The sequence below is a fragment of the Hyaena hyaena genome, unplaced genomic scaffold (genome assembly GCF_003009895.1).
Source record: "Hyaena hyaena isolate Hyena2069 unplaced genomic scaffold, ASM300989v1 scaffold_905, whole genome shotgun sequence".
Lineage (NCBI taxonomy): Eukaryota > Metazoa > Chordata > Mammalia > Carnivora > Hyaenidae > Hyaena > Hyaena hyaena.
The window spans coordinates 548,103-575,958 of NW_024081539.1; the positions used below are offsets into that span (position 1 = coordinate 548,103).

General features: G+C 37.9%; 1 protein-coding gene across 1 annotated transcript; it reads left to right on the plus strand.

Annotated features, from left to right (window-relative positions):
• ESD (esterase D) lies at window positions 1-27,737 on the plus strand. Its single transcript, XM_039220709.1, has 10 exons — window positions 1-116; window positions 4,002-4,048; window positions 6,662-6,736; window positions 7,319-7,407; window positions 11,602-11,700; window positions 14,023-14,147; window positions 15,208-15,327; window positions 17,568-17,666; window positions 19,565-19,732; window positions 26,843-27,737. The coding sequence occupies exons 3-10, from the start codon at window positions 6,669-6,671 to the stop codon at window positions 26,921-26,923; spliced, it is 849 nt and encodes a 282-aa protein (XP_039076640.1). The 5' UTR covers window positions 1-116; window positions 4,002-4,048; window positions 6,662-6,668; the 3' UTR covers window positions 26,924-27,737.
• The last annotated feature ends 119 nt before the right edge of the window (window positions 27,738-27,856 follow it).

The following is a 27,856-nucleotide window of genomic DNA, read 5'->3' on the forward strand; positions in this document are numbered from 1 at the left end:
CGACGGGGGCGTGGTCAAAGACGGGCTGCGCCAAACGTTGGCCCCGGCGGCCATGATGAGGCCCCGCCCCGGCGCCCCAGCTGCGGCCCCCGTCCTTGCCGCTGTGAATCCCGGAGGTAAGACTGGGTCTGGGCTGAGGTCTGGGAGTCCTCGGCTCGCCTGCGGCTCGGACTGCACCCGCGACGCGGCGGGGCCTGGTCCCGGCGGACGGGGAGGCCAGGGGCGCCGCAGGCTTGATCGCGGAAACTGCGGCCGGGATCCCGCGCGCGACCGAGCCGAGGTTGCAGGCCGAGCGCTGGGGCACCGAGGCCAGGACCGAGGCTGCAGACGCAAGCCTCGTGCCGAATCCCTTTCTTTTACCAAACTTCCTACAATGGGGTGCTCGGGCCTGCGGCCTCCCCTGCGTTTATTTAGCGCTTTCCATTATGCATAGATTTTCCCCGCCCTTTGACCAGATCTTCACTGCACGAGGTAGATGTGTACCCAGTTTATCGAGAAGCAGACCCCAGAGCGCTAGTAACCCCGGCAAGCGCCCCTTTCAGGGGTCTGTTCGTGTCGTAAATGTTTTCCGAGTTCTGGAGGGGTCGCAAGTCACCCCTTGAAGGCACCGCCAGGGAGCTGGCATCTGAGCGAACCTTGAAGGAAGGCAAAGTTGCTGGAATAATAACTAACATTTGCATGCATATCATAGCCAGCAGTGTTACAACCAACAGTGAATTAACTCATTTATTCTCGGAGCAATCCCGAATATTAATATCGTATTACATATAATACATGTTAGATGTGTTATACGTAGATATACGCATTTAATTTAATACGTATTTTATATACGTGGTGAAGCCAGAATTTGAACCTGGAGGGTCTGGCCCCAGAGCCTATACTGAAATTGTTAAACCATTGCATTGATAAAGCCACCCAGTAGAAACATCCAGGCTGTAACTTGGATTGTGCTAATTGAGTTTGACTGACTTAAGGTAATAGAAAGTGAGGCCAGAAAAGTAACATGGATCGTGGAAGACAACTTTGAGAGCGAAGTTAAGGTGTTTGGAATACGTGGATGCTGTATTTTTTTCCGCCGATGGTGTATTAAAAGTTTGTATATGGGCCAGCTGTGTGAATTTTTATAAAGGTGACTCTGCTTCGTACCACAGTTAAAATGTGACCAAAGCGTATATGGAGTTTTATTTATCTTTATCTACCTTTTGTCATTTCTTCATAGTTTCAATTTTATGAAGTTTTAATGGCATCAAGCCTGAAAAAATATATATATAATTAGTTACGTATATTTTTTCATTGCAGTAACTTAGTGGTTTTCAACCCCTAGGTGAGCTGGATTCGCCCTACACCTGTAGCAGCAGGCTGGAGATGGCCAGAATTTCCCTTCTGTTAGTCAATGTGGGCAGGCTGACCATGTTTTTTAAAATTGACAGAACGCAATTAACACTACTGAATTATACAGTTAAAAATGGTTAAGATAATAAATTTTTATGGCATGTGTTTTTTATCACAATTTTTAAAAATAAAAAAAATCAAAATGACCAACAATTACAGGCCATGTTAGGCCCGAATACATAATGTATAGGTATCCATTTAGCAGTAAGTTACATGTATTAAAGCCCTAGGCTTCCATACAGGATATTGATTTTAGTGGGGCATACAAGAAAGAAACAAAGGAGGAGCCTAAGTTTTCATTTCTTGTGTATAATTAGGATGGTGGCAGTGAGAATTCAAAGGAGTAACTAACTGTAAGACATTTCACACAGGTAGGCATGGATGAAAAGAGAGGCAAAGAAAAGGGAAGAAGAAAATGGTTTGAAGGTGGGAGACAGATGCTTCATTTTAGATGTGTTGGGGTTTTGTTTTTTTCCTTAAAATTTTTATGGTTTGTTTATTTATTTATTTATTTTTTTTTTTTGAGAGAGAGAGAGAGCGCGCTTGCAGGAGGGCAGAGATAGAGGGAGAGAAATAGAGAATCCCAAGCAGTCTCCACACTGTCACTGAAGAGCCTGATGGGGGCTCGAACTTACAAACTGTGAGATCATGACCTGAGCTGAAACCAATAGTCAGAGGTTAACTGACTGAGCTACATAGACCCCCAGATGTGCTGAGTTTTACTAGTTGGTGGCCTATCTTGGAAGAAGGGTCCAGCAAGACATTTAAATTCTGGCACTAATGCATGAGAATGATTGGATCTAGATATGCAAATTTAGATTATTCCACCTAGAAAATGTGGTAGCAAAATAGGGAATGGGGAATTAGGGAAAGAGTGCGTGTGAACAGTAAAGGGAGAGGGAAAGAAGTGGGAGAACCTGGATCCCGAGTGCTCTCTGAGGCGAGGATTTGAACAGAGACGTGATGGTCAGCAGTGTCATCATCCGATGATGCCGGGGAGACCTGTGTAGATCGTAAGAGCCAGTGTGCTGGGACACACTGAAAATGAAGAAATGGATCAAAGTCCAAGGAGTTGGAGAGAAGGAGAACAAAAACACAGGAAGAGGTATAGAGATACCTTCTGAGACTCATCAGAGGAAGAAAAGAATGGGTAAAAATAACAACACAGATGCCTGGAGAAGGATGGCATGTAGCCTAAGATTTGACAGATTGACCTTCTGGGGGAACGGATGCTTTGTAAATAGACCATTTCTCTTTAATAGTTTTTCCCTGATTGGCTTGGCAGTGCACTTGAGAGAACCTTTATTTTCTGAAAAATATGGGTGTTCATTTCATTGACTTCTTAGGAAAAATTGCTTAACTCCCGCTGGCACTGTGGAATTGTTGTCTGTTTTTGTTGGTGAGTTTTCTGGGGAAGGGTTGTTTTGTTTTGTGTTATCCTAGCCTGCTCTTTCACTCCATTTCTCCTACAAAATATGTTCAAGAACCTATTAAATAAGATGCCCAGCAGATAAATGACGCCCCTATGTGTATACGTACTGTGTACGTTTCTGTTTATTTCTTACTGTATCGTAGTCACTTCATTATTCATGAGCCCAGTCATTTTTTCTCAGCGGTTCGTCCTTTCTAGACAGTCCCATCCAGCAGCCCTGAAGTCCCCTTCCTTCTCTTCCCTGCTTTTTTTCTCCCAGCTCCACAAGTTCCTTTTATACCTTTTAGCCTGCCAGGTCTAGGCTTTATATCTTTCTTCGCTCTTCTGGTTACCACTCCAGTTTTCTTCACTCTCAGCAGCTGATTATGTCTCATACTTTAAAATTACACTTTAAGACTTTTTTTTTCTGGGTTCTCTTGCGTGGCTCAGTAGGTTAAGCATCCGACTCTTGATTTTGGCTCTGGTCATGGTCATGATCTCATGGATCATGAGATTGAGCCCCAAGTCAGGCTCTGTGCTGACAGCAAGGAGCCTGCTTGGGCTTCTCTTTCTCTCTTTTCTATTTAATTAAATCGAAAAAAACCTTCATAGGAATCTTAGTCCAGCAAAAGATTCTTTTCCTCATGCCATAAAAGTTTATTGAAACTGCCATTTTAGAAAACAAATAGGAGTGTACCACCACCCACCAAATAAAAACCTACATGACCAGTCCACCAAAAGTTTTCGAAGGAACATCAGACCTTGTGGCAAAATAGAATTATGGTAATTGGATTAAGGGCTGAGGTGGTGTGGTGTTGCTTCCACACTGCCAAATCCAGAGTAGACAGCCACCTGCCTCAAGAGAAGAAAATGTTTCTGTAGAGAATGTCTAGTGCACTGTATATGTCTGTATAACTTTTCTTGTAGAAGCATGTCCCATTTCTGTTTTTTTTTTTAATGTTTTTCATTTATTTCTAAGAGAGAGAGAGACAGCATGAACAGGGGAGGGTCAGAGAGAGAGGGAGACACAGAATCCTAAACAGGCTCCAGGCTCTGAGCTTTCAGCACAGAGCCCAATGCGTGGGCCGAACCCACAAACTGTGAGATCATGACCTGAGCTGAAGTCGGACGCTTAACCGACTGACCCACCCAAGTATGTCCCATTTCTAAACCATGTGGTCTTTTTTCCTTTCCCCAGGTTCATCTGTCCTTTGGTGCAGACAAAAGCAAGTAGCATTTGGTCAGGTAAATTTATATTTCTTATGTGTTTCTTTGAAAGTTGGTGAAAAATCTAATAATTTAGGTTAAAATATGTTATTTTTCATGTAGAAAAATTTTTAATGAAAATTGTAATCACCTAGTATATTATTTCATATATCAGACTGTATCTAGTTCTTAGCTTATGTCATATTTTTTATTGAGTGTAACGTTTTTCTTGATTTGTAATCAAAAGTAACTTCTAAAATGGGTGGTTAGGGGAAAAAAACTTCAAGGGCTTTGATTTTATTTTTTCAGCTCATTCTGTCAGTTTAAAAACAGTATTTTAACTTGGTTTTCTCTGGCCAAATGGGAAATACTTGATTTTGAATTTTAATTAAAGAGCATTTAAAAAGCAGAGGAAATAGATTAATTGTGGTTTTTTAGATTTAGTTCAGATTTACTGAAGCAAATAGATTTAGTTCAGAAATAGATTTAGTTCAGATTTACTGAAGCAAATAAATAAGGTATAGAACAATAAAGATGAAGGACAAGCTGATTTTAAAACTTGGTAGTCAGAAGTTAATAAATGATTCATTAATTCAACAAATAATTATTAGTTATCTCTTTATGTACTAGATATCTGCTCAGGGTACCATGGTCTGGGAAATCAGACAGTCCTTATGAAATTTAAGAATATAGGACATCTTTATAAAATAATTCAGCAAAAATATTTTATTCCTTGGTCTTATGTACATATACTAAAATTATACATCTGTCTTTGTTAGTGTATTATTTAAGTTGGGATCATGGATAAGAATAGCTGAAGTTAATAATAACATTTGTAAGGAATTTGTTGAAAATTGATCTTTAAATGCATAACCCTCTGATAGAAGGTAGTGTCTCTGTAATTGTAAACCCTAATCCTATAAAATTAGTCCATCTCAGAGTGTCTAATGAAGAATGTATTTAAAAAGCCTTCAAGGAAATAGGAGAGCATAGCGGCAGAGTAGAGGCCCTGACTTCAGGCTGCCTGGTTCAAATCCCAGCTTTCCAGTGCAAAGCCAAGTGTTTGGATTTATTGAGGAAATTACTAAAAGATGGGATTTAAGCTAAATTTTTAAAAAAATTTGTAAAGACATTTCCAAGATTGACTTTTTAAGATTATTGGTAAGTATTTTTTTAGAGTGACCCGAACACCGCAACTCATCAGTATACTGTAGAACCGAGAATGGCAGTAGAAATTATGTAGAACATATTCATTGAGAAGACCACTCGAGTGGCAATACCCATTTCTGGTTTCTGAGGATTTTCTGTTCAGTGTGTTTGGCTGGTCTATAATCAGGAGGGGAGGGGAATCCTTTCTTGAGAGGTACACATCAGAAGGTTCTTCTTTGCTCAACGGGCACTTCTGGTAACCACTGTTTTCCAGCTTTTTTTGGTATCATTAAAAATTAATAATGTGGCATTTTACCATTTAAGTTTAAAATTATTTATGAACACTTAAAAGATTTGTTGGAGAGATAAGAGTTACCAAACTTCAAAATCCCCCAATGAAATGCTGCACTTTTAATTAACTTCTGTTTTAAAAGGAGAACTGTTGATCTAAAAGGTGTGCATTACTTTCCCAGGAAAACTTTCCTGGGATGAGGAATTTGATCTGGGTGAGCATATCACAGAGTGGCAATCACGCTCAATAAATGTTTTCAATTACTGTTAGCAAAATTGTTGTTGTTACATCATTTTCCTCCCATTTTAAAATCAGCCATAATCAGTAATACCAGTTCTTTAATTCCTTTGTTGGAGTTGACAGGTAAAGTATTAGCAATTAAAAAAAATTTTTTTAATATTATTTATTTTTGAGAGACAGAGTATATATGAGCAGTGGCGGGGGGCGGGGGGTGGTGAAGGGTGGGCAGAGAGAGAGGGAGACACAGAATCCAAATCAGGCTCTAGGCTCTGAGATGTCAGCACAGAGCCCAACATGGGGCTTGAACCCACGAACCATGAGATCATGACCTGAGCCGAAGTCGGACACTTAACCGACTGAGGCACCCCAGCAATTTTTAACCTTCTAAGCTAAAGTAGTTAATTAGTAGCTCGTTTACATTCTTCTTCTTTCTGAAAAGAATTTGGGGCAGTCCATGGGGCGCCTGGGTGCTCAGTCGGTTGAACGTCCGACTTCAGCTCGGGTCATGATCTCACCATTAGTGGGTTTGAGCCCAGGGTTGGGCTCTGTGCTGACAGCTAGCTCAGAGCCTGGAGCCTGTTTCAGATTCTGTGTCTCCCTCTCTCTCTGACCCTCCCCTGTTCAACGCTGTCTCTTCTCTTCTCAGAAATAAATAAAACATTAAAAAAATTAAAAAAAAAAAAAAAAGAATTTGGGGCAGTCCAGAAAGAGAAAAAGAAACTTGTTAATAAATTAGAGAAATTAGAAATGACATACCAAAATACTAAAGTTTCCTAAAGTGCATAACAAGTATAATTGTGTGCATGAAACTGAGTCTGTTTCTTAATGATGTTTATCAGAGAAAATTAGCATGTGAAAAAATGTTCTAGGTGGAAAACAGTTGCATGTTTGATAATTTATCTGAAAACAGTTTTTCAAATTTTTCAAGAATTTATGTTCTAGAAATTAATGAGATTAATATTTACTAATAGGAGAAGAATGGCATTGAAACAGATTTCCAGTAACAAGTGCTTTGGAGGACTGCAGAAAGTTTTTGAACATGACAGGTAATTACTAAGAAGATACAGTTTTAGATATCTCTCATTCTGCTTCCATCCATTTGATTCCTTAATAGGCCCATGACAGATTACTGTTGCACAAAATCACTGCGTACTTGGGAAAATACTTATAGTTTTTATCAAAATTACCTCATTTGTGATATGAGTGATTATCATAAAATATTACAAACAACAAATTAAAGATGTGGCAATTTCAGTGCCCATGAGCAAATAGGTAATTTAAGATCTTTAGAATTCATTTTTTATAAAAGCTGATCTGTTATTTCATACATCTCTTTAGAAACAGAAAAAATTTTTCTTTTAGTAATATTAGCGCTGTATTGAGGAGGTTACATTTATTCTTTTAATTTATTCCCCTCACCCACCAAGTGACTTACATGCCATGCACAGGCAGGACTCAGGCTGGTTAATAGATTAGTATGTTAATTGGCCCCATTCTTTTAAGGGGCAAGATATATTCCTTAAATATTGGTAGAGTTCTTATTTTCTACATTAAAACACTTATTTTTATGTTTCTGTCTTAACCATTCTGAGGCATTGATTTTTTTGTTGTGGCTGTTAAAATTACAGTGTTGAATTGAACTGCAAAATGAAATTTGCTATCTACTTACCACCCAAGGCGGAAACTGGAAAGTGCCCTGCGCTATATTGGCTGTCTGGTAAGTGTTACGCATTTGAGTTTTGGAAGGAGTTTCTTTTCCTTTTTAACTGGTTCATCTTACTCTTTTATCTTGATTTCCTGGTGTGCTTTCGGAGCCATTTATAAAAGACTTTGGGATCCTCGTATAGTCAAATCTTACTGTATCCTGAAAATAACTTCAGCCCTATGGAATTACATTTATTTTACTTCTTTTAAGATTAAACCAAGTAATTTAACAGAGAATGTAAAATTCTGGACTCCATGGCAAGAGCTTGGGAAAGTTACTCATTCGGGCGCCTAGGTGGCTCAGTCGGTTAAGCATCCGATTTCGATTCAGGTCATGATCTCATGGTTCCTGGGTTAGAGCCCTGAATCAGGGCTGACAGTGTGGAGCCTGTTTGGGAATCTCTCTCTCTCTCTCTCTCTCTCTCTCTTTCTGCCCTGCCTCTATGCTCATGCAATCTCTCTCTCTCTCTCTCTGTCTTTCAAAAATAAATAAGTAAACATTAAAAAGAAAGAAAGAAAAATTACTTATTTAACTTGTACCTACCTAAGCATTTCCGAAGTCTGTAGAGACTTTACCACTCAAATAGAACAAAACAATATTAGGTAAAACCAGAGCACCCATAATACACTAATTAGAAACCACCAGCAACTAACGTCTTAGAGTCTTCCCTAGAATGTTTTAATTGGACTCTACTAGTCTTCTCTGGCAACAGTCTGGGAAATTACGAAAGAATACTAAAGCTTCTTAATCAGTGGTGAATATTAAAAACTCTGGGATGGATTGTGAGAGAGTAAGGCTTTGCCACCAGTAGTTTGAAGCTCCCTGCTAACTTCTTTCACAAGATGTTGTTGGTATTTTATCTTTAGAAGCAAACATTACAAGGAAAGTGTCCACAGAAGCCAAATTATATCGAGTGCTCTTCTTATTACTTTAACATTGCTTATTCTTTGATTTTAATAAATCCCCACTTATATATGTTTTATCAAGGATAAGCCCCAAATACCGGTGTTTTAAAATGAAAATAAGTAAAATAAATCTTTAAAATAAAGATTTCATTTTAAAAGGTAAACATTTTAAAAATAAGTAAAAGGCAAAAATTAAGTGCCTATGTGATTGTGACTCAACCCATTTCTGTGGTTGAAGACAGCAAACTGATTTTGCTAGAAGAGCAATGGGCAATTGCCAAAAGCAAAGGAAAGAATAAAATGGCATGTTTCTTTTAGAAACATAGTATTGTATAGCTGAAGATGACCTTGGAAAATAGGCCCAGAGAAGTTCTATATTACCCAGGGTCACTTAACAGAGTGAACAAGTTTTCTGACTCATAGCCTTGCACTTTAGTCCTTCTCTGGTTTCTTTTGCATTTTGTTTCTGGCAGCAGCTGTGGAGTCTTGTCTCTTGGCTGAAAGAAAAATAACCTAGATCAGAAGTACCAGGGTATTGTGTAAGAGGTACTATAATAATAAAGCCCTAAATTCCTAAGCAGAATCGAATCTATGAAAACCTATCATCTGAGCTTTATGAGTATAAAAACTAGAATTTTTGTTTACATCACATGACAGGACAGCTTCCTTAGTGAGATGCTGAAGAACAGGTAGACCTTGGAAGTCAATGCTTGGTTTTCTTTTTAAAAAAGTTAAGATTGTCTGATGAATATACATGAAAAATAATGGCAAAACATTTTCAGCATGTTAATTTCCTAGTAGGTTGAAGGAAAACAATGACAGAAGGATTTATGTCAATTGTTACAGGCCTAAAGTTAATAAATTAACTAATATTAAAACTGAAATCCAAACTGAAATTGTAAAAGATGGTTCTGATGGTGTGGTTTGCATCTTTCCAAGTCAGGGTGGCCATCAGAACATCTGTATCCTCAAGAGAATTGAAATTATGTGTCCAGGGTACCTGGGTGGCTCAGTTAGTTGAGCATCCAACTTCAGCTCAGGTCATGATCTCATGGCTTGTGGGTTTGAGCCCCACATTGGTTTCTGTGCTGGCAGCTCAGAGCCTGGAGCCTGGTTCTGTGTCTCCCTCTCTTTCTGCCCTTCCCCTGCTCATGCTCTGTCTCTCAAAAAAAAACATTAAAAAATTTTTTTTAAAGAAAATATGTGTCCATACAAAACCTTGCATACAAATGTCTATTTATTCTGTTATGCATGTGGTATTATAAATAGCAAAAAAGTGAAACAAACCAAAAGTCCATCAACTAACAAAATGATAAGTGTGGTATATCCATACAATGGAATATTATTCAACAACAGAAAGTAATGCAGTCCTTATACATGCTACATATAACATGGGTAAACTTTGAACACCTGATAAGTGAAAAAAGCCATTCACAAGAGACTACATATTGTTAAATTCCATTTATATGAAATGTCTAGAATAAGCTAATCCATAAAGACAGAAAGTGATTACCTAGGGCTGTGGAGGGAGGGTTGAGTGAAAATAGGGAGTGACCACAAATGGATATGGGTTTTTTTGGGGTATGATAGAAATGCTCTAAACTTATACAGCAGTTGTGTTCCATAATTGTAACTACACCAACAGGCATTGAGCTGTACACTTGTATGGCATATGAATTCTATCTCAATAAAGCTGTTAACCAAAAAATCCCCCAAAGCTCTTCATAGAAAATATAGTTATCTAGTGGATATTAATTTATAACCATCTTTATACTTGTGAGAATAATTCTGCTGGTAGAATTATATCTAAGAGTCTACAGTTTAGTCCCTACTACATTAATCAAGGAATTTGTGTTCTGACTCGAATAAAACAAATTTTTCTCTGGTCTCTAAACACTGACATTTCCTAAGTGTAAGACACTGTGCACTGTGTCTGAGGCACAATTCAAGGCTTTTTACATGTTACCACATTTAATCCTCACAGCCACGGTATGAGATAAACATCAGCAGCATTATCACTATTTTCAAATGAAAGAGCTGAGGCTCAGAGAATTCAGGTTACTTGCCTAATTTTGGTTAGGCAGTAAGTGGCTGAGTAACGTCTTTAGAACGAGATCCTGTCTGAAATCCAGAACCTCCTCTTTTCACAGTATTACTTTGCTTCTGAACCTATTTATATTAGGGTCAGCACTCTTGCTGACCTTGTATCAGTATTGGGGGCAGGTCTCCACCATGATATGGCTCCAGTATCTCTAGAAGATGCCCTGGGAAGGAGCATGGTGGACAAATGAAGACCTTGTTCTCCGCCATGACTAGAAAAAGTAGGTATGTCCTCACACTTTAAACATAAACTCCCATAACACTTTATACAATGATACTTGTAACTTTGTACCTCATAATTATTTATGAATTTAGTCTTCATTAGCAATTACTTCATAAGTCCTTTCACTGGCTGTTAGGGAATAAATAGAAACTGTAAAAGTGTTTCATAGTTAATTCATACTGTGTCATGCCTACTACTAAACTTTGATGTTGCTGATCATCAGACGTAGTGGGATATTTAGCATTGGCCACCGGAAAAGGGGTGTTAGGTTGGGTGGTACTTAGCTCAACCATCTGTTGCCAGTTTATTCTTGGCCATTCTCACATCATTATAGTATTAGGCTCCTAGAATAAGAAAATTCAGTCATCTCTTCTATCACATGCCTGAAAAACCTATATATAGCTAGGAAAAATGGAAGAAACAGCTGTAAAAACTGGGGCTAAAATTTAAGGAAGGTATATGGCGACCATTTCTCTTTTAAATCTGTGAGGAATACAAAGATGATCAGGCAGAATTTTGTAGCTGAGGACTACTCATATAAAAGATGACAAGTTATTTATAGTATTATGATAACTTATTGTGAGTATTTATGCTTTGATGCAGGAATAGTAACACATTTAATTGGCATGTTTGACAGCACCCAGTGGGGTTGATGTAACATTTACTTTATACCATACTGCTTTTCTCCAGTTTGAAAAATTCTGATTCTCAAATACATCTAGTCCTAACGATTTCAGTAATTAACTTTAGTGAGGAACTTTGAAAGGACAGCTATAGGAACATTTAACCTAAGACAGTTCTTGATTAATACTGTTGTAAATTTTATGAGAAAGGGAATTTTATTACTTTCATTAGAATTCTTTAAAAAAAAAGCTTTTTAATAATAGTAAGTGAGTTTGTTTCCCCATATTATACAGGGATTAAATCTTATCAGCTATCCACAGTATAGCACGAGATAACACTGTTTCTAATCTTCAGGTTTAACTTGCACGGAACAGAATTTCATATCAAAGTCTGGTTATCATCAAGCTGCCTCAGAACATGGCCTTGTCGTCATTGCCCCAGATACCAGCCCTCGTAAGTGTTCTCGTTCCAGACATTCTTTGTAAAAATATAAATCTTTAAATTCTATACAGTGTGTTTTGCATTTTTGCTCTTATCTCAATCTTTCAGGTGATACCTTGATTATAAAATACTGTGCTATGTATTTTCCTCGTTGCGAATTTTACTCATGACATCACTCTTAGGAGAACAGACAGATATGCTATTCCCATTTTATAGATGAAGACACTTCAAAACAGAGATTGAGCAATGTGGTTAATATATCATATTGGCACTGGTGCCAAAAGAACATACTATGCATAAGAAATTTCTTTATTCCATAGGTAAACTGTCTTTTGTCACATGAAAATTATGTTTTTTCTCATCTGCTCTTCATCAAACAATGATGCAGTGAAACATACTATTAGTTTTAATATAAATAACTAGAATGCTTACGTTAGAGAAATGAAAATATCAAATATTTGAAAATCCAGTCCATCAGAGAGTTAAAACTTACTTTGTGACCCTAGAAGTGTCAGGTAATGAAATTTATTTATTTTTATTTATTTATTTTTTCAATGTTTATTTTTGAGAGAGAGTGTGAGCAGGGAGGGGCAGAGAGAGAAGAGAGGGAGACACCGAATCTGAAGCAGGCTCCAGGCTCTGAGCTGCCAGCACAGACCCTGACGCAGGGCTCCAACCTGCGAACTGCGAGACCAAGTCAGGAGCTTAACCGACTGAGCCACCCATGTGCCCCTGGAAGTGGAATTTATTTATTTATTTATTTATTTATTTATTTATTAATGTTTTATTTATTTCTGAGAGAGAGAGAGGCAGCGTGAGCAGGGGTCTCTGAGCAGGCGTCAGAGAGAGAGGGAGACAAAGTATCCGAAGCAGGCTCCAGCTCTGAGCTAGCTGTCAGCACAGATCCCGACGCGGGGCTCAAACCCATGACCGTGATATCATAACCTGAGCTGAAGTCTGACGCTTAACCGACTGAGCCACTCAGGCACCCCCCTGGAAATGGAATTTAAATGGCAGCTAAAACTATCAGGAAGATAAATGGCTGACCTTAGGAAGTAGTGCATTTCCTTTCATAGGACATATAATACACCAAAACAAGGCAGATCTCACTAGAAATGTAATAAAAAATTTTATTCAGGGGCGCCTGGGTGGCTAAGTGTTGGTTAAGTGTCCATCTCTTGATCACAGCTCAGGTATTGATCTCAGGGTCATCAGTTCAATCCCCACATTGGGCACCACGCTGAGTGTGGAGCCTACTTAAAAAAATGTAATTCAGAGTACTATCAAAAATGTTAAATGCCTAGGAATAAACATTAAAAATATGAAGATACATTTTTTAAAAGAATTGCAAAATCCGCTAAAGATCATAAACGAAGACTTTAATAAATGGAAAAATGTCACATTCCTGGATGAGTAAACTGAATATTACAAAGAGGTCACTTCCCTGAAATTACGTGTTACAGTAATTCTGTTAATAGTCTTGGTTGGCTTTTTACCTACAAGCAAGTATATAAAATAAAACCTAATAAATTTTAAAAGTTTATAAGAAAATCCCATTAGGGGATGAATAAATAGGGAAACATGATGGAGTGATTCCAAAATACATAAGGAATATGTTGCATTTTCAGTGCAAGATAGTGAACTCACTGCAAGCATCTTGTCTCCCTTCTCTTGAAAAGAAGTATCTTGTCTCCCTTCTCTTGAAAAGAAGTATTGGTAATAGGGGAGGGGTCATCAGGGAAGGAATCTCAGCACACTTTGAAAGGATAGAGGGCATAAGCCCTTTGACAGTAAAGGAACAGTAAAGAAGCATATGTTCAGAATACAGAGGGGCCACCTGGGTAGCTCAGTCAATTGAGCGACCAACTTCAGCTCAGGTCATGGGTCTCACTGTTCATGAGTTTGAGCCCCGTGGAGGGCTCTGTGCTGACAGCTTAGAGCCTGGAGCCTGCTTTGGATTGTGTGTCCCTCTCTCTCTGCCCCTCCCCCACTCACACTCTGTCTCTCTCAAAAATAAATAAACTTAAAAACAAATAAAAAAAAGAATACATAGAAGGACATTTCATTCACAAAAAATGTCAGTGTGCCTCACCTTGGCAGTGAATTCTTCAGCCTGGAAGGGCATTCCCTCGCTTGCCTCATTGACTAGAACTAGTCACGTGGTCCCACTCAGGGACAACAGAGCCTGGAAGTGTGTGCTCCAAAAGGCAGAGATCTGCAACAGTTGGTGAACAGCTCAGATGCAAATGAACTTTCAGATTCATTTAAAAGTGTGCTACTAAATACGAGTCATCACTGTGGAGAAGGTGAAACCGTGGGATTTTCCCTCGCTAGGGGGCTGCAATATTGAAGGAGAAGATGAGAGCTGGGACTTTGGCACCGGTGCTGGGTTTTATGTGGATGCCACTGAGGATCCTTGGAAAACTAACTACAGAATGTATTCTTACGTGACTGAGGAGGTAATTTCATTTATGTTGTACTTACTAACTGATGATTGCCAGTAGTTTTGTTTGGGACTCAAGAGTCCTTCTTGTCGTGAGAATTTTAAGTTAGGGTGTGGTAGTATTGATTCTCTTTGGTAAATATTTATTATCTTAGTGAACATTCCAAAGTTTACTTGTACAATAGTCTTACTACAGTTTAAGTTAACATTGAGTACAATTTTAAAGAGGATAGTAATTATATTGACACTTTTATACACCACCCAGATGATACAAAGAAAACAGTATATAAAAAAAAACTTTTCATTTCTCTGGCAGCTGACTCATTTTCAGACATATTTTATGATGATTTATAAAGGCTTAGTTAGAAAGGATAAGTAACTAAGTCACTGCTTATATTAATAATATTTATGTGTAGTTTATGCATTTTTCTAAATTTTCCATGATTTTAATTACTAATATGTACATCATAAAAACTCAGTGGTATAAGACTTTAATCACCCATTTTTCTGTACCCCTAATAAGAACTGTTTGGTATATTCCAGACTTTTTTCTATGACTAGTTTTCATAGAATTGTAAAAACTTTTTATCATGTTCTTTTTTTAATTGTACAAAACAAATATTTTCTAGTACTCTATTTGTAGCATAACCTTAATAATTGCATAATATTATATCATATGTCATAATTTACTTTTTCCTAATGTAAGATATTTATGTATTTTTTACTATATTAAGTTTTACTGTATTGATTGTCTTTATGTATCATTTTTTCCCCCTAAGGACTTTTCCCTTAGAATAGATGCCAAGAAGTGAAATTACTAGACCAAAAGTTTAGACATTTTAAAGGTTCCTTCTGTATCATCTTCATATGTTGCTCCCTGAGAAGGATGTACCATGTTTTCTCCAGTGATATGTTAAGAATCCTTGTCTACTTGAAATTTTTATTTTCCATCTTTATTAGTTCATACTATTATAAGGCTGACTTGGAAATATTGATTGTGTAATTATCTTATATAACTTTGGAAACGTCTAAACTTATTTCTCATACCTTTTGTCGTACTATTAAATTCCCTCTAGCTTCCCAAACTCGTAAATGCCAATTTTCCAGTGGACTCCCAAAGGATGTCTATTTTTGGCCATTCCATGGGAGGCCATGGAGCTCTGATTTGTGCTTTGAAGAATCCTGGAAAGTACAAAGTAAGATCACCTGAGGTTCCAGTGACACGTATTTCTCTTGGATAATATCAGTTAGGAACTTTTCAAAGAGTGATATTAGGATATTGTTATTAGTACTGGGACTAAACTTACCTAGTGTTGGGAATGGGCTGTAGGGGAAGAGCATTAAATTGAACACACAGTTATATGCTCCAGAATCAGAAGTATAGGAATTCTATCACCTTTGGTCTAACAAAAACTATTATAAAGCAGTTTCTATTGAATTCTATTTAAACTGTAGTTTTCTCGACTTTTTTCCTCCCTAAAGCTTATTCTTGTTACTGTGGCAGTATATGTCATATTTTTCCCAGAAAATATATTTGTTAAGTTAACTTAGATGTTCTGAGGGAAGAAGATATTCATGATTTGTAAAAGTTAAGAATTCTCTCTTCTCAGTGCCTTGGATGGAAACTGGATTGTAGCGTAACTGATAACATCTTCAGTCTTTCCATTCATTTATTTGAAACTCTATAGCTTTACTTTTTTGTTGTTTAAATGAGCCAAGTTGGAATAACCACCGTGTATAGAATGTCTTACTGGCAGAGCAGTATACCATCCTGTTTAGAAAGGGAATGCTGAAGCAATGATCATCTCAGGATTGCTTCTGTCTTTAAAATCACAGCGCTGTCAGATACCTCACGATTTGTTTAATCTGTTTCCTTCCCTTAGAAAGAACTTTTAAAAAATTTTTTTAATGTTTTATTTATTTTGAGAGAGAAGAGAGACAGCGTGAGCAGGGGAGGGTCAGAGAGAGGGAGACACAGAATCTGAAACAGGCTCCAGGCTCTGAGCTAGGTGTCAGCACAGAGTCCGACATGGGCCTCGAACCTACGAACTGTGAGATCATGATCTGAGCTGAAGCCGGACTCTTAAACGACAGAGCCACACAGGCGCCCCAGAAAGAACTTCTTAGTCATGTCAGGTGTGCCACTGAGAAATGAAAATACTTCTTACAGCCATTTATTATTGCGACATCAAGTATTTTTCTTTCAATAGGCTTTGCTATAAAGTTGATTTAATTCAAGTCCTGGCAGTGGGTTTTTTAAATAAATAATTGAATGAATGAATGAGTGAATGCAATAGTCTTACATTTTTGTACATAAGGCAATCAGTTTATTATGTTTGAGGGAGAAAATCAAATTCAGTTGTTTTTTTGTCCTTTAAAAAAGGCAGTAGACAGGGGCGCCTGGGTGGCTTAGTCGGTTAAGCGTCCGACTTTCCAACTTTCGCTTAGGTCATGATCTCGCGGTTCGTGGGTTCGAGCCCCGCGTCGGGCTCTGTGCTGACTGCCAGCTCAGAGCCTGGAGCCTGTTTCAGTCTGTGACTCCCTCTCTCTCTGACCCTTCCCTGTTCACGCTGTCTCTCTCTCCTAGAAATAAATAAAACATTAAAAAAAAAAAAGGCAGTAGACATTGATAAATCTACAGTGATAAGTGCTTTGAAACAGTGCGATTCCATCTGTGACACTTACCCAGGGAAAAACAACATTGCAAAGGGTGCTCGGTCGGTTAAGTGTCTCACAGTTTGTGACATCAAGCCCAATATGTCAAGCTCTGCACTGAGAGGAGATTGCTTGAGATCTCTCTCCCCTCGCAGGCTTGCATACTCATGCTCTTTCTCTCCCGCTCTCTCGCTCTCCCAAAATAAATAATAAACTTGAAAGAAAGAAAGGAAGGAAGAAAGGCAGACAGAAAGAAAGAAGGAAAGAAGGAAGGAAAGAAGGAAAGAGAAAACATTGCTTAGAATCCAAAATTGCATTATACTAAAATTCTGCCATATTTAAGGGCATTGTTCAGTGCTTTCTTGGCCCTTTTTAAAGAGAATGTGTCTCAGATTTAATAACCTGTTCACAAAAGTAGGCACAAACTGTTTTATATTACTATGCGTTACTTTTAAGTGAAAAAATGAGTAGGAAGTCTGAACGTAAACTTGGTTTTATGCCTTATTTAATGAAAATATAATGTATTGCTTTTCATTGTATTGGCATCTACGGTTAATTAGCTGTCTTACTAGAACACACGGGAGATGTTATCATGGACAGGACTGCAGGCTCACTGCCTGAGAGAGCCCACAGGAAATTGTTTATGAGTAGTTTTCGTGGCATACAGAGTTTATAAGCAAATTGCAAGTAAACTTTTGAGTTTTTAAGCAAGTTGCAAAGATTTGTTCCTGTTGGATTTTGCAAAATATAACTTGTTTTTAAATTTCCTTTGTTTCTGAAGTCTGTGTCAGCATTTGCTCCCATTTGCAACCCAATGCTCTGTCCTTGGGGCAAAAAAGCCTTCGGTGGATATTTGGGAACTGATCAAAATAAATGGAAGGTAGGTATTGGGAAGGCTGTCTTCATGTTCATTTTTATGTTTTCAGATTTGTGAAAAAGCGACACACCACAGGCATTATCTTTCTAGCTCACTCAAAGATCCAGAGCTAAAAAACAGTTAACCCAAGGATATACATATAATAATAACCACAACAAAAAAGCCCTTTCTCAAATTGTATTGAGTTGTGGCAGACATTCTGAGACTACTTTTTTTTTCTGCTGACAATATATGTTTATTTCTTAAGTAACATTACCAAAAATACTACATTTTATCACTAAATTTAGATATGCGTCTTAACCATGTGCTCAGTTGTACATCAGAAACCGTGAGTCCCGCCCTTTTAATTGTTTTATGCATCTGTTTCAATTCCAGAATCTCTCAGACTGAGAGTTTCAATTCCAGACTTAAAAAAGTTTAAAAATAGATATTGTGTAATGTACATCTACGTGAACATTCCCAAAAGCAAGATTGCTTTTTCAAGCATGGGAGCAGATGCTTCAAAATGAAAATTAAAAACGGCACTTTCTCTGGAGACTCATTTGACTTTTGTGCAGAAATAGACTATTGCGAACTTCACCAAGAGTCTGAATATTTTGCAAATGCACTCATCATCATATGCATGTTAACAAGTAGGAAATACTTGCTGGGGGGCGGATAAGAAAAACTTTTTTGTCTTACTGTTGTGTGTTCCAGGTCATTCACTCAATTTTATTTAAGACTGGTCATTGAAATTCTAACAAATTGGGGGTTTAATCCTGTAGTCAGTAGATTAGAATTGTGTTTTGCTTGGGCTTAGATTTTTATTACAGTGGAAGAATGCAGAACATGATTACCGTTAGGTACTTTGAGAGCCAACAGTGCACATACTTCAGTGTTTGCAATCCCTGCCACTGTGCAGAGCCTGTGTGGAGTTCTGAAATCTTAGTTCACAAAGGTGATCACCTTTCCCATCCACACGGGGCTTAGGGTCTGATAGAAGCATTGAGTAAAAGACCCATTAGTTGGGAGAAAGGAAGGGAGAGGTAGAGACACAGGTAACCTATAAATGAGTCTGTAATTTTCTCCAAGTGGCAGTAGATTTTACTACATTAATTATGTTGTGTTTAGGCTATTATTTAATTTACCACTGGAATAAGGAGCCCATGGAGAATCATGAAATCACCAAACTTAGAACTAGTTGGAGTTTATAGATGCCCTTCCTCTCTCTCGTTATTAAGATTAAAGAAGCATGATACTTTAGAAGGGGAAATCTTTGGGTTTTTGTTTGTCTTGATTGGTGTATAGAAGTTGTGGCTAGTGAATATATATGAATAATCAAGAATACTTAAAGGTGGATAATAAAATATGAAATTCTACCTAGTGGCAGCTCCTGAAAGCATTAATTTGTGGAGGTGTTTATATGCTTCAGATTATTTAAATTAAATCTTCCTGAAAGCTTATGGGGATAGCAGATATTTGGTGCTATTCAACAGACCATAAAAGAGAAAGCAGAATGTACTTATTTCTGAAATTAGAGACAAAAAGAAAAGACAACAAAATAGACTATTTGAAATAGAGAGTATTTGGAAATAGAAAAAGATAAGGGAGTTAGAAGAAAGAGTCAACTTGTGACTCTTGTGTGATTAAGAATTTCAAAGATTTAAAACAAAAAAGGCTATCTATGAAGAATGTTGAGATTCAGAATTCTTGCCGCTGACTCAGGACTGCCTGGAAGTAGAAAAGAGGCTATAACCGGGACATAGAATTCTGAAGACCTTGTAAATAAAAACCAGGCAAGCGTTTTCTAAGCCTTAGAGCTCAAATGACTAAATTTCTGTTTGGTTCTACTGTGGTCTATTCTGAAGAATATCTTTCTGGGTACTTTCAAATTTATTTTTCAGTATTTTTTCTTCTTCTAGGCTTATGATGCAACCCATCTTGTGAAGTCCTACCCAGGTTCTCAGCTGGACATACTAATCGATCAAGGGAAAGATGACCAGTTCCTTTCAGATGGACAGTTACTACCTGATAACTTTATAGCTGCCTGTACGGAAAAGAAAGTCCCTGTTGTTTTTAGATTACAAGAGGTGGGTCCCAAGAAACCTCAGCTTGTTCCAAGTAACTATAAGAAAGCAAGATTCCTGGGGCACCTTGGGGGCTCAGCCAGTTCCACACCCAACTCTTGATTTTGGCTCAGGTCATGATCTAATGGCTGGTCATGAGATTGGGCTCCACGCTGGGCGTTGGAGCCTGCATAAGGTTCTCTCTCTTCCTCTGCCTCTGCCTTTCCCCCAATCACATGCTATTGCTCTCTCTCTTTCTCTCTCTCTCTCTCTCTCTCAAAAAAATGCTTTAAAAAAAAGGCAAGATTCTATAATACTTTATATTTTGGAATTTGGAAAACTATCCCTAGTAAGATTTTTTTTTAATTATAAGACACTTAAAATGAAAGCCTTTTGCTTAAGTTGATGTCTAAGACCAAATTCCATAGAAAAAGGAAAGCCTTTGGCAGTGAAAAGCATTTACAAGTTTTTGTCTGGCCTGTCATACAACCAGTCGTAACAACCGTTGAATAACAAGAAGGTTCATGTTTGAATAGTACTAAATTTGCAACATTACTGGATACATCTTTCTTTACACATGCAGCTGTTGTCACAGTAAATAACAAGAATAAGCTTCCATTTTAATTACTTCATGTTCACCTTAGCCTCAGAGGCTGTGAACTGTTTGTCTCACACATATATGCACCTTATATGTTTTGAGTTAGGTGCTAATCTAGCCATTGTGCTGCTTGGTATTTCTTGTTATTTAATAAGAATTACTGAATTTCTGGGCCAATGCAGCCTTTGCGTTTATATCAAAAAAAGGGTGGGGGGGGATGCCTGGGTGGCTCAGTCTGTTGAACATCCAACTTCGGCTCAGGTCATGATCTCGCGGTTTTGGGTTCAGGCCCCATGTCAGGCTCTGTGTCTCCTTCTCTCTCTGCCCCACCCCCATTCATGCTCTGTCTCTCTCACAAATAAACAATAAAAAAAAAAAGAAGAAGAAGAATTACTGAATTTCACTTGGTTGGCAAGTTTTCCTTGACCAAAAGACTTGGTTATCCACTACTCACCTGAGTCTATGCTAATAGTTATAATTAAAGGAATTCTGCTTTTGTTTTTAAAAAAATTACTTATTTATAAGCTTCAGAATATAATATAAACAAAATATTTCATGATGAAAAGTGAACACTGCAAATTATAAGTGATTGTGATTCTTTTTTGAGTTTTATTTAATTTTCTTGAGAGAGAGAATCTTAAGCAGTCTCCACACAGCACAGAGCCTGACACGGGGCTCAATCTCACTACCTGAGATCATTACCTGAGCCAAAATCAAGCATCAGATGCTCAACTGACTGGGCCACCCAGGTGCCCCACAATGATTATGATTTTTAAAAATATTTTTATTCATGTTCAAGGGTAATGTGTCAAACACTTTGATCTGAAATGTGTAATTACGATGATAAATGTCCAGATACATCTAGATCAATGTATAATGTGGTACGTTACAGCTTTCAAAATGTTTTCACAGCATTAGGTCATTTTATTTCTATGTGACCCCATGAGAGACCCTTCCTTTTTTTTTTCTTTTTTTTTTTTTTTAAATGTTTTTATTTATTTCTAGGAGAGAGAGACAGCGTGAGCAGGGGAGGGTCAGAGAGAGAGGGAGTCACAGAATCAGAAACAGGCTCCAGGCTCTGAGCTGGCAGTCAGCACAGAGCCCGACGCGGGGCTCGAACCCACGAACCGCGAAATCATGACCTAAGCGAAAGTCGGACGCTTAACCGACTAAGCCACCCAGGCGCCCCTTTGAGAGACCCTTCCTATCCTCTCCATCTGTTCTTTTTTATTTGTCCTTTCATTTTTTTTCCAGCTTTTTTGTTGCGGCACAGTACCATACATGAAATTTACCATCTTAGCTACTTTTGAATGTGCACATCTTTGCTAATACAAATATTCATAATGTTGCTCAGCCGTCACCACGGCCCATCTTCGTAACTCGTTTATCTTGTAAAATTGAAACTTTATACCCAGTGAACACTACGTCTTCGTTCCTCCCTGCCCCCAAACCTTGGCAACCAGAATTCCCTTTCTCTGTACATCTGACTACTCTGAATACCTCCTATAAGTGGAATCACTTTCATAATTTCCTTTTTACATTGTTCATTGTTAGTGTATAGAAATGCAGCTGATTTTTGTGTGTTGCTTTAGTATCCCGCTGCTTTGGAGGCTTTAGGGTTTTCTACATAGAAGATCAGATCATCTGTGAACAGAGATAATTTTACCTCTTTCTTTTCAATTTGTATGCCTTTTATCTTTTTCTTGCCTAATTGCTCTAGCTAGGACTTCAGTACTGTGTGGGATAGAAGTGGCAGAAGTAGGCACCTTGTCTTGTTCCTGATCTTTGAGGAAAAGCTTTCCCCCGATTTAGTGTGATGTTTGCTGGGGGTTTTCATATAGAGCTCCTGTCCCTCTACTTTACAGGCTCAGAAAAGCAACCTACATATCCTCAGGTTGCACACCTAGTTCACAGTAGAACCAGATTTGGAAGCAAGATCACGTGAGTGAAAATACTTGTCCTCTCTTCCATCTAACCAATCCCAAGCATGAGAAGCAGTGCTCCTGAGCAGCAGAGGGGTAGAATTAGTCAGCACAAAGAGAACCTGTGCACAGCCTCCTCTCTGTTTAACTCATGAACAGATCTGAACAATCTTCCTGTGTTTCTAATTTCCCTAATATTTTGAACATGTGAACAATTTTTATATAAATATATTGTTATGTCATGTGGAAAACTATGTCAAAAACCAATATATTGGTTTTTTTCTGAGTGTCCATCTTTAAGTAATAGGGCTTACTTAGATTAAACACTTGAACATTTAATCACTTGAATTGCCTGTTTTAGATCAATAACCAAATTTGAGAAATCCAAATACTAATTTGATTATAAAGTAGTGCATTTAACTGTATAAACAAACCATAGCTATAACCAGCCGTTTCGTTCCAAACGATTTCTTGGCGCTAGCCATGTTGGATGCCTCTTCTTGCCCCTGCGAGGCTGTGCTGGGAAAGTGTGTTGTTATCACCACCAGCAAAGTTTCAGCCTGCCAACAGAGACTGACAAATCTCTGTAGAGTTTGTTATAAAAACAGCATAGATGTAAAACACTGATGAAATTCTTAGAGGGGAAAAAATAAAGAAGCTTTTTATTTCTGAATGCTTCTATCCCAAGCAACTAAAAAACATAGTTGGGTGTATTTAATGAAGAGTCAAGACAAAACGTTCAATTCTAAAAACAAAAAAAGGGAGGGGGGGTGGAGAAAGTTTTGAAATAACCAGCCACGATCTTTAGCTCAGGTACGCTTTTTCATTCACTGTCCTTCCAGCAAGGACTACAGTCTGAAGGTTTTGTGTAGGCTTGTTAGAATTCAGTGAGCAGCTGAGTAGACATGACTGGCGCCAGCTTTGGCAGAGTTGCTTTCAGGTTTTCAGGCCAACTTCCGCTGACTTCAGTTATTACCTCAGGTCTGAGACTTTTACCTGCCCTATCATTTGCTTATAAACTGAAATGGGAGTGGTTAAGAAGTAAGTAAGCTGAAAAAATTGGGGTCTATATCGAAGTATGTGAACTGAGGAGAAAGAAAATTATTATACTTATGTACATGATGTACCCAACTTTGTTTATTTACTTCTTTTTGGTGTTTGCTCAGAGTCTTTTTTTATACACTATCTACTGTCAGAAAAAAAGGTTGAGAGCTAAGTGGTGCATAGGGATATTTGTATGATTATCACCTAATAGAATTTTTCCTTTTCTGTTTTTGGCTTCAGCAGATCTAAATTGAAAAAGCACTAGATAGCAGAGTCCTGATAGTAAACAACGATCAGCTCTTACCCCAAAGCCTCATATGTCTAATTTTCTGTTATTAAAGTTACATTGTGAGGAAAAATTTTCTGTGACCTAATGGAAACTTCCAGAAACAACATTGAAGCAAGGCTATATACTATCTCTTCAAGTCTCAGACCCTTTTTGAAGATTCATAGGTGGTTTTGGCCTCTGTGCTGTCTGTAAGAGAACAGTAAGGACACAACCCAGAATTCCAGAAGTGCAAGGATCTCTCACGTGTCCCTGTATCCTCATACTCAGCACCATTATCCAACACACAGACTCCCAGGAAGTGCTTATTGAATAAACAAGTGACTACTTTTCCACAGTCTTCTTTGCTTTCTGAAGAGACTCAATGACCCAGGGATTCATATATGTGCCTTTCTAGTCAAGACTGGAAAATATATAGGAAAACACTGCCCTTTAAGACAAATGTTCATCATAGCTGTTGGAGCATTGCTGCTTTTTTGAGAGCCCAGTGAAGAATGAAAGAAATGTGCTCATTTATTTTTATACTCAGAGAGTTTTCCTACTGATGATTTTTCCATGTGAAGTGAGAGGTACAAGAGGAAACTAAGGCTCTTTCAAGTGTCGCTGGGTATATGTAATTGTGCGTGCTGCCTAACAAACCAAGCCAGTTCAAAAAATGTGATGAAAGGACCCACCCCCATGTAATAATATCGATAAATAGAATGCAGAACTAGTCAAGAATGACACAATTTGCTCAAATTATATAAGGATCTTCTGTGCACCAGAATGCCAGTAGTTCAGATATGTTGTCCTGCCTTTAAATCTTTCTTGGTGTGTCACGGTAGGCATTTTGTATTTTCTCGTAAAGGTGGATCTTCTGTGAAACACCATTATGGAAGTTAAGGACATTGGTTTTGTATTTTAGATAAAATATACTGTATTTTTGCAGTACACCCCTGAGAGGTTACAAAATTATAACTGTTTTACCCTAGGACTTCTCTAATATAATAATAATAATAAATAATAATAATGGCCACCCACTATGGTGTATGAAACTGTACAAGGCATTAAACATCCGTGAAGCTGCATAAAAATACAGCATCTTCAGTCACTGTAGGGACTTGGCTGCACAAGTGTTTGGGGCATCCATTCCCTTGCATCCGTGCCTGTTTTCAATCAGATAACATCATTTCCTCTGTTAAAAACCAGCAGGTACTACTTGGTACTATACTTCCTACAGTTTGTCGATTGAAAATCATGGACCTGTTTAACCTGTTAACAATTTAAGAATTCCATGAGTGGAAAATGCTTTTCTTCAAGTTTTTTTTCTCTACGTAAGATATTGTTGTTTAGCTCTAAATTGAACTAATTAACTGGGCCTCGTCTAATCATTGAGAAATGTGAAGCCAAATTCCAAAGGTCAGCCTTAATTTTGACAGCATTCCTGTCACATTCATTTCTATGGTTCGGCCACCATAGAAGACAGTGCTTTTATGTTGCTTTGATAAATTTAAACTAGAACTCTTTATTAACTGCCGTTTCCGAGATAACATGCACTGCATTCCTCTGGGAGTAAGAGGCGGGGAATATTGATTCAACAAAACCGTAGGGATTTAGCTTGTTCCTTGAAACCCAGGTAATATTTTTATTAGGGCTCTTTTTGGTTCTTAAGCGCTTAGGAAAATTCCCACTTTCTCCCATCAGAGACGATTCACAAGATTCAGCTAAAATCTTAAAAATCTTTCTTAGACTTTTATGTCCTTTCAGTTTATTCCATTCTGTGTCTTCATTGTGATTTGGAAGGAAGACTGCCCCCAAATTATCTGCTATTTAACCCCCTTAGGTTCTTCCCACCTTGACTTTTTTTCTTTTTCATTTCAAAAGCCTCTTGTATTCAAGGTGCCCCTTAGGGCATTGCCTCTCCATTGACCTATATTGGTGGGGGTGTTTTTAAATTTTTTAATTTATTTTTGTGAGAGAGAGAGCAGGACAGGGGAAGAGAGAGGGAGTGGGACAGAGGATCTGAAGCAGGCTCTGTACTGACAACCAGAGAGCCCTCCTCAGGCTTGACCTTGGGAACCATGAGATCATGACCTGAGCCAAAGTCAGACACTTAACTGACTAAGCCACCCAGGCGCTCCTATGTCATCTGGTTTGAGATCAGGTAGTTTGAGATCTGTTCCAACTCAGCTGCTTGACATATTACATTTTCTCTATGTCTCATAATTGTTTTCACAACAGTTTATTGGCTTTTTCCCCAGTGTGGTTTATTGCTAAGAGATGTCTGGGTTTAATGAATTTTTCCTTTTTCCTCAAATAATGATGTGATAGACTTTTATTGTGTAGTAAGAGGAATTCTTAACAAAACTTTATGATGGCTGTGTTTAACTTCCCAAATGTTTGACCATTTGGGTGTTTTTGTGTTCTTTATATTGGTTATGTGTGCTTATTTTGTATTTTAATATTTTCTGTCATATCGACATTAATGTGTTTCTTCTGTGAGTTGAAACTTCTTGCCTATGTTTCTGACTTCTTTAAATTCTGATTCTTCGGGCGCATGGGTGGCTCATTCAGTTAAGCATCCGACTTCAGCTCAGTCATGATCTCACGGTTTTCTGGGTTTGAGCCCCACGTTGGGCTCTGTGCTGGTATCTAGCTCAGAGCCTAGAGCCTGTCTTCGGATTCTGTGTCTCCCTCTCTCTCTGACCCTCCCCTGCTCATGCTGTCTCTATCTCTCTCTCAAAAATAAATAAAACATTAAAAAAATAATAATAAAAAATAAGTTCTCATTCTTTTAGGCCTTGTTGATGTGACCACCTGTATATCCTGGACATTTAATTAATGTATTATTTCATCTCTTTGCATGTTAATGGCAGCATCTAGAAACTAAGCTATGCAGAATGTTTATTTTTCTACATATTTTTGCTGTTCTTATAATGTTCAGAGGAAATGTTGAAGTACAAGTATAAGCTTGACTTTATTTATTTTTGAGTGAGTAAGAGAGAGAATGAGCTGGGGAGAGGGGCCAAAGCAAAGAGAACGTAAGCAGGCTCCACACCAGTTGGGAGCCCAACACAGGGCTCAATCTCACAACCATGAGGTCATGACCTGAGCCAAAGTCAAGAGTCAGACACTTAACTGACTGAGCCATGTAGGTGCCCCTAAGCTTGATTTCGATTATAAGCCTTCCTTATACTGTGATATTTTCACTATTTACAGAAAATTAAATGAGATGAGAGAGATGTTTAATGTCCATGATGTTTCTGAGTGGAAAATAGCTTACATTTCTCTCTTTTGTCTTCTAGGGTTATGATCATAGCTACTACTTCATTGCAACATTTATTACTGATCACATCAGACATCATGCAAAATACCTGAATGCATGAAAAACTTCAGATAAGAGAATCTGTTCAGGATTATAAAATTGTAATAAACAGAATTGCTGAGAAAAATGATTTCAATACATTGGATTTCATTGTGCTAAAAATGGCATGTGTCATTCCATAGTTGAATCACTTTCTGAATGAATATATAAAACCTGCTTTTGATTTAAAAGTTAGTTTACCAGTGTTGGGAAATAATTTTAATACAGCTTTCTCAAGGTCATTGTTGTACTAACCTCAGGCCACAGAATATGAATATAATCCCATTTAAATCATAGAGTGTTAACTCAGGAACTGGTTTTAGCAGTAATTTGGCCTAAACCCCTCACTTTTCCAGACTTGAAGTCTGTGAAGACATGGACTATCTTCATTATGTTTATTGTTCTATCGCTAGTGTCTGCCAACTACTTGGCTTCTAGGAGGCATTTAGTAACTATCTGTTGTTGAATAAGGAAGTAGGCTCAGAAAGATTAAATTCCCCATCATTACACAGTTATTTGTGGGACAACTAAGATTAGAAGCAAGATTTCCTAAATCCAATCCAATGAGACTTCTCTTCTTATCTGTTAAGCCAAATATTTTGGACATTGGTTTCTGGGATTTCTCAAGAGATAAGAATTAAATAAGATTCAATCTGAAAATAGCTCTATGTAAAGAAAGTTGCTTCATTTCTTTCTGTAAACAGATATTTTCCTGTATTTACATGCAGAAATTTAGCTTGGTGAGCTCACCAAGGAAAAGTAATCAGTCTCTTTGTAAATACCAAATTGTGTTCCTTTTCAGAACTTAATATGAATAAACTCATTTTGAAACATGACAGATGAAGTCTGATTATTTTATTTCTTTTAATGTTTATTTGGGAGGGGAGAAAGAGTAGGGGAGGATGCAGAGAGAGAGAGAGAGAGGATTGGAAGTGGGCTCCCTGCTGGCAGCACA

Bases quoted from the DNA above. Each gene is read 5' to 3' on its own strand.
- ESD (XM_039220709.1), top strand. From the start codon at position 6,669: ATGGCATTGAAACAGATTTCCAGTAACAAGTGCTTTGGAGGACTGCAG. The intron at 7,408-11,601 runs GTAAGTGTTACG...TCTAATCTTCAG, and splicing joins TGCGCTATATTGGCTGTCTG to GTTTAACTTGCACGGAACAG. The intron at 11,701-14,022 runs GTAAGTGTTCTC...TTCCCTCGCTAG, and splicing joins TGCCCCAGATACCAGCCCTC to GGGGCTGCAATATTGAAGGA.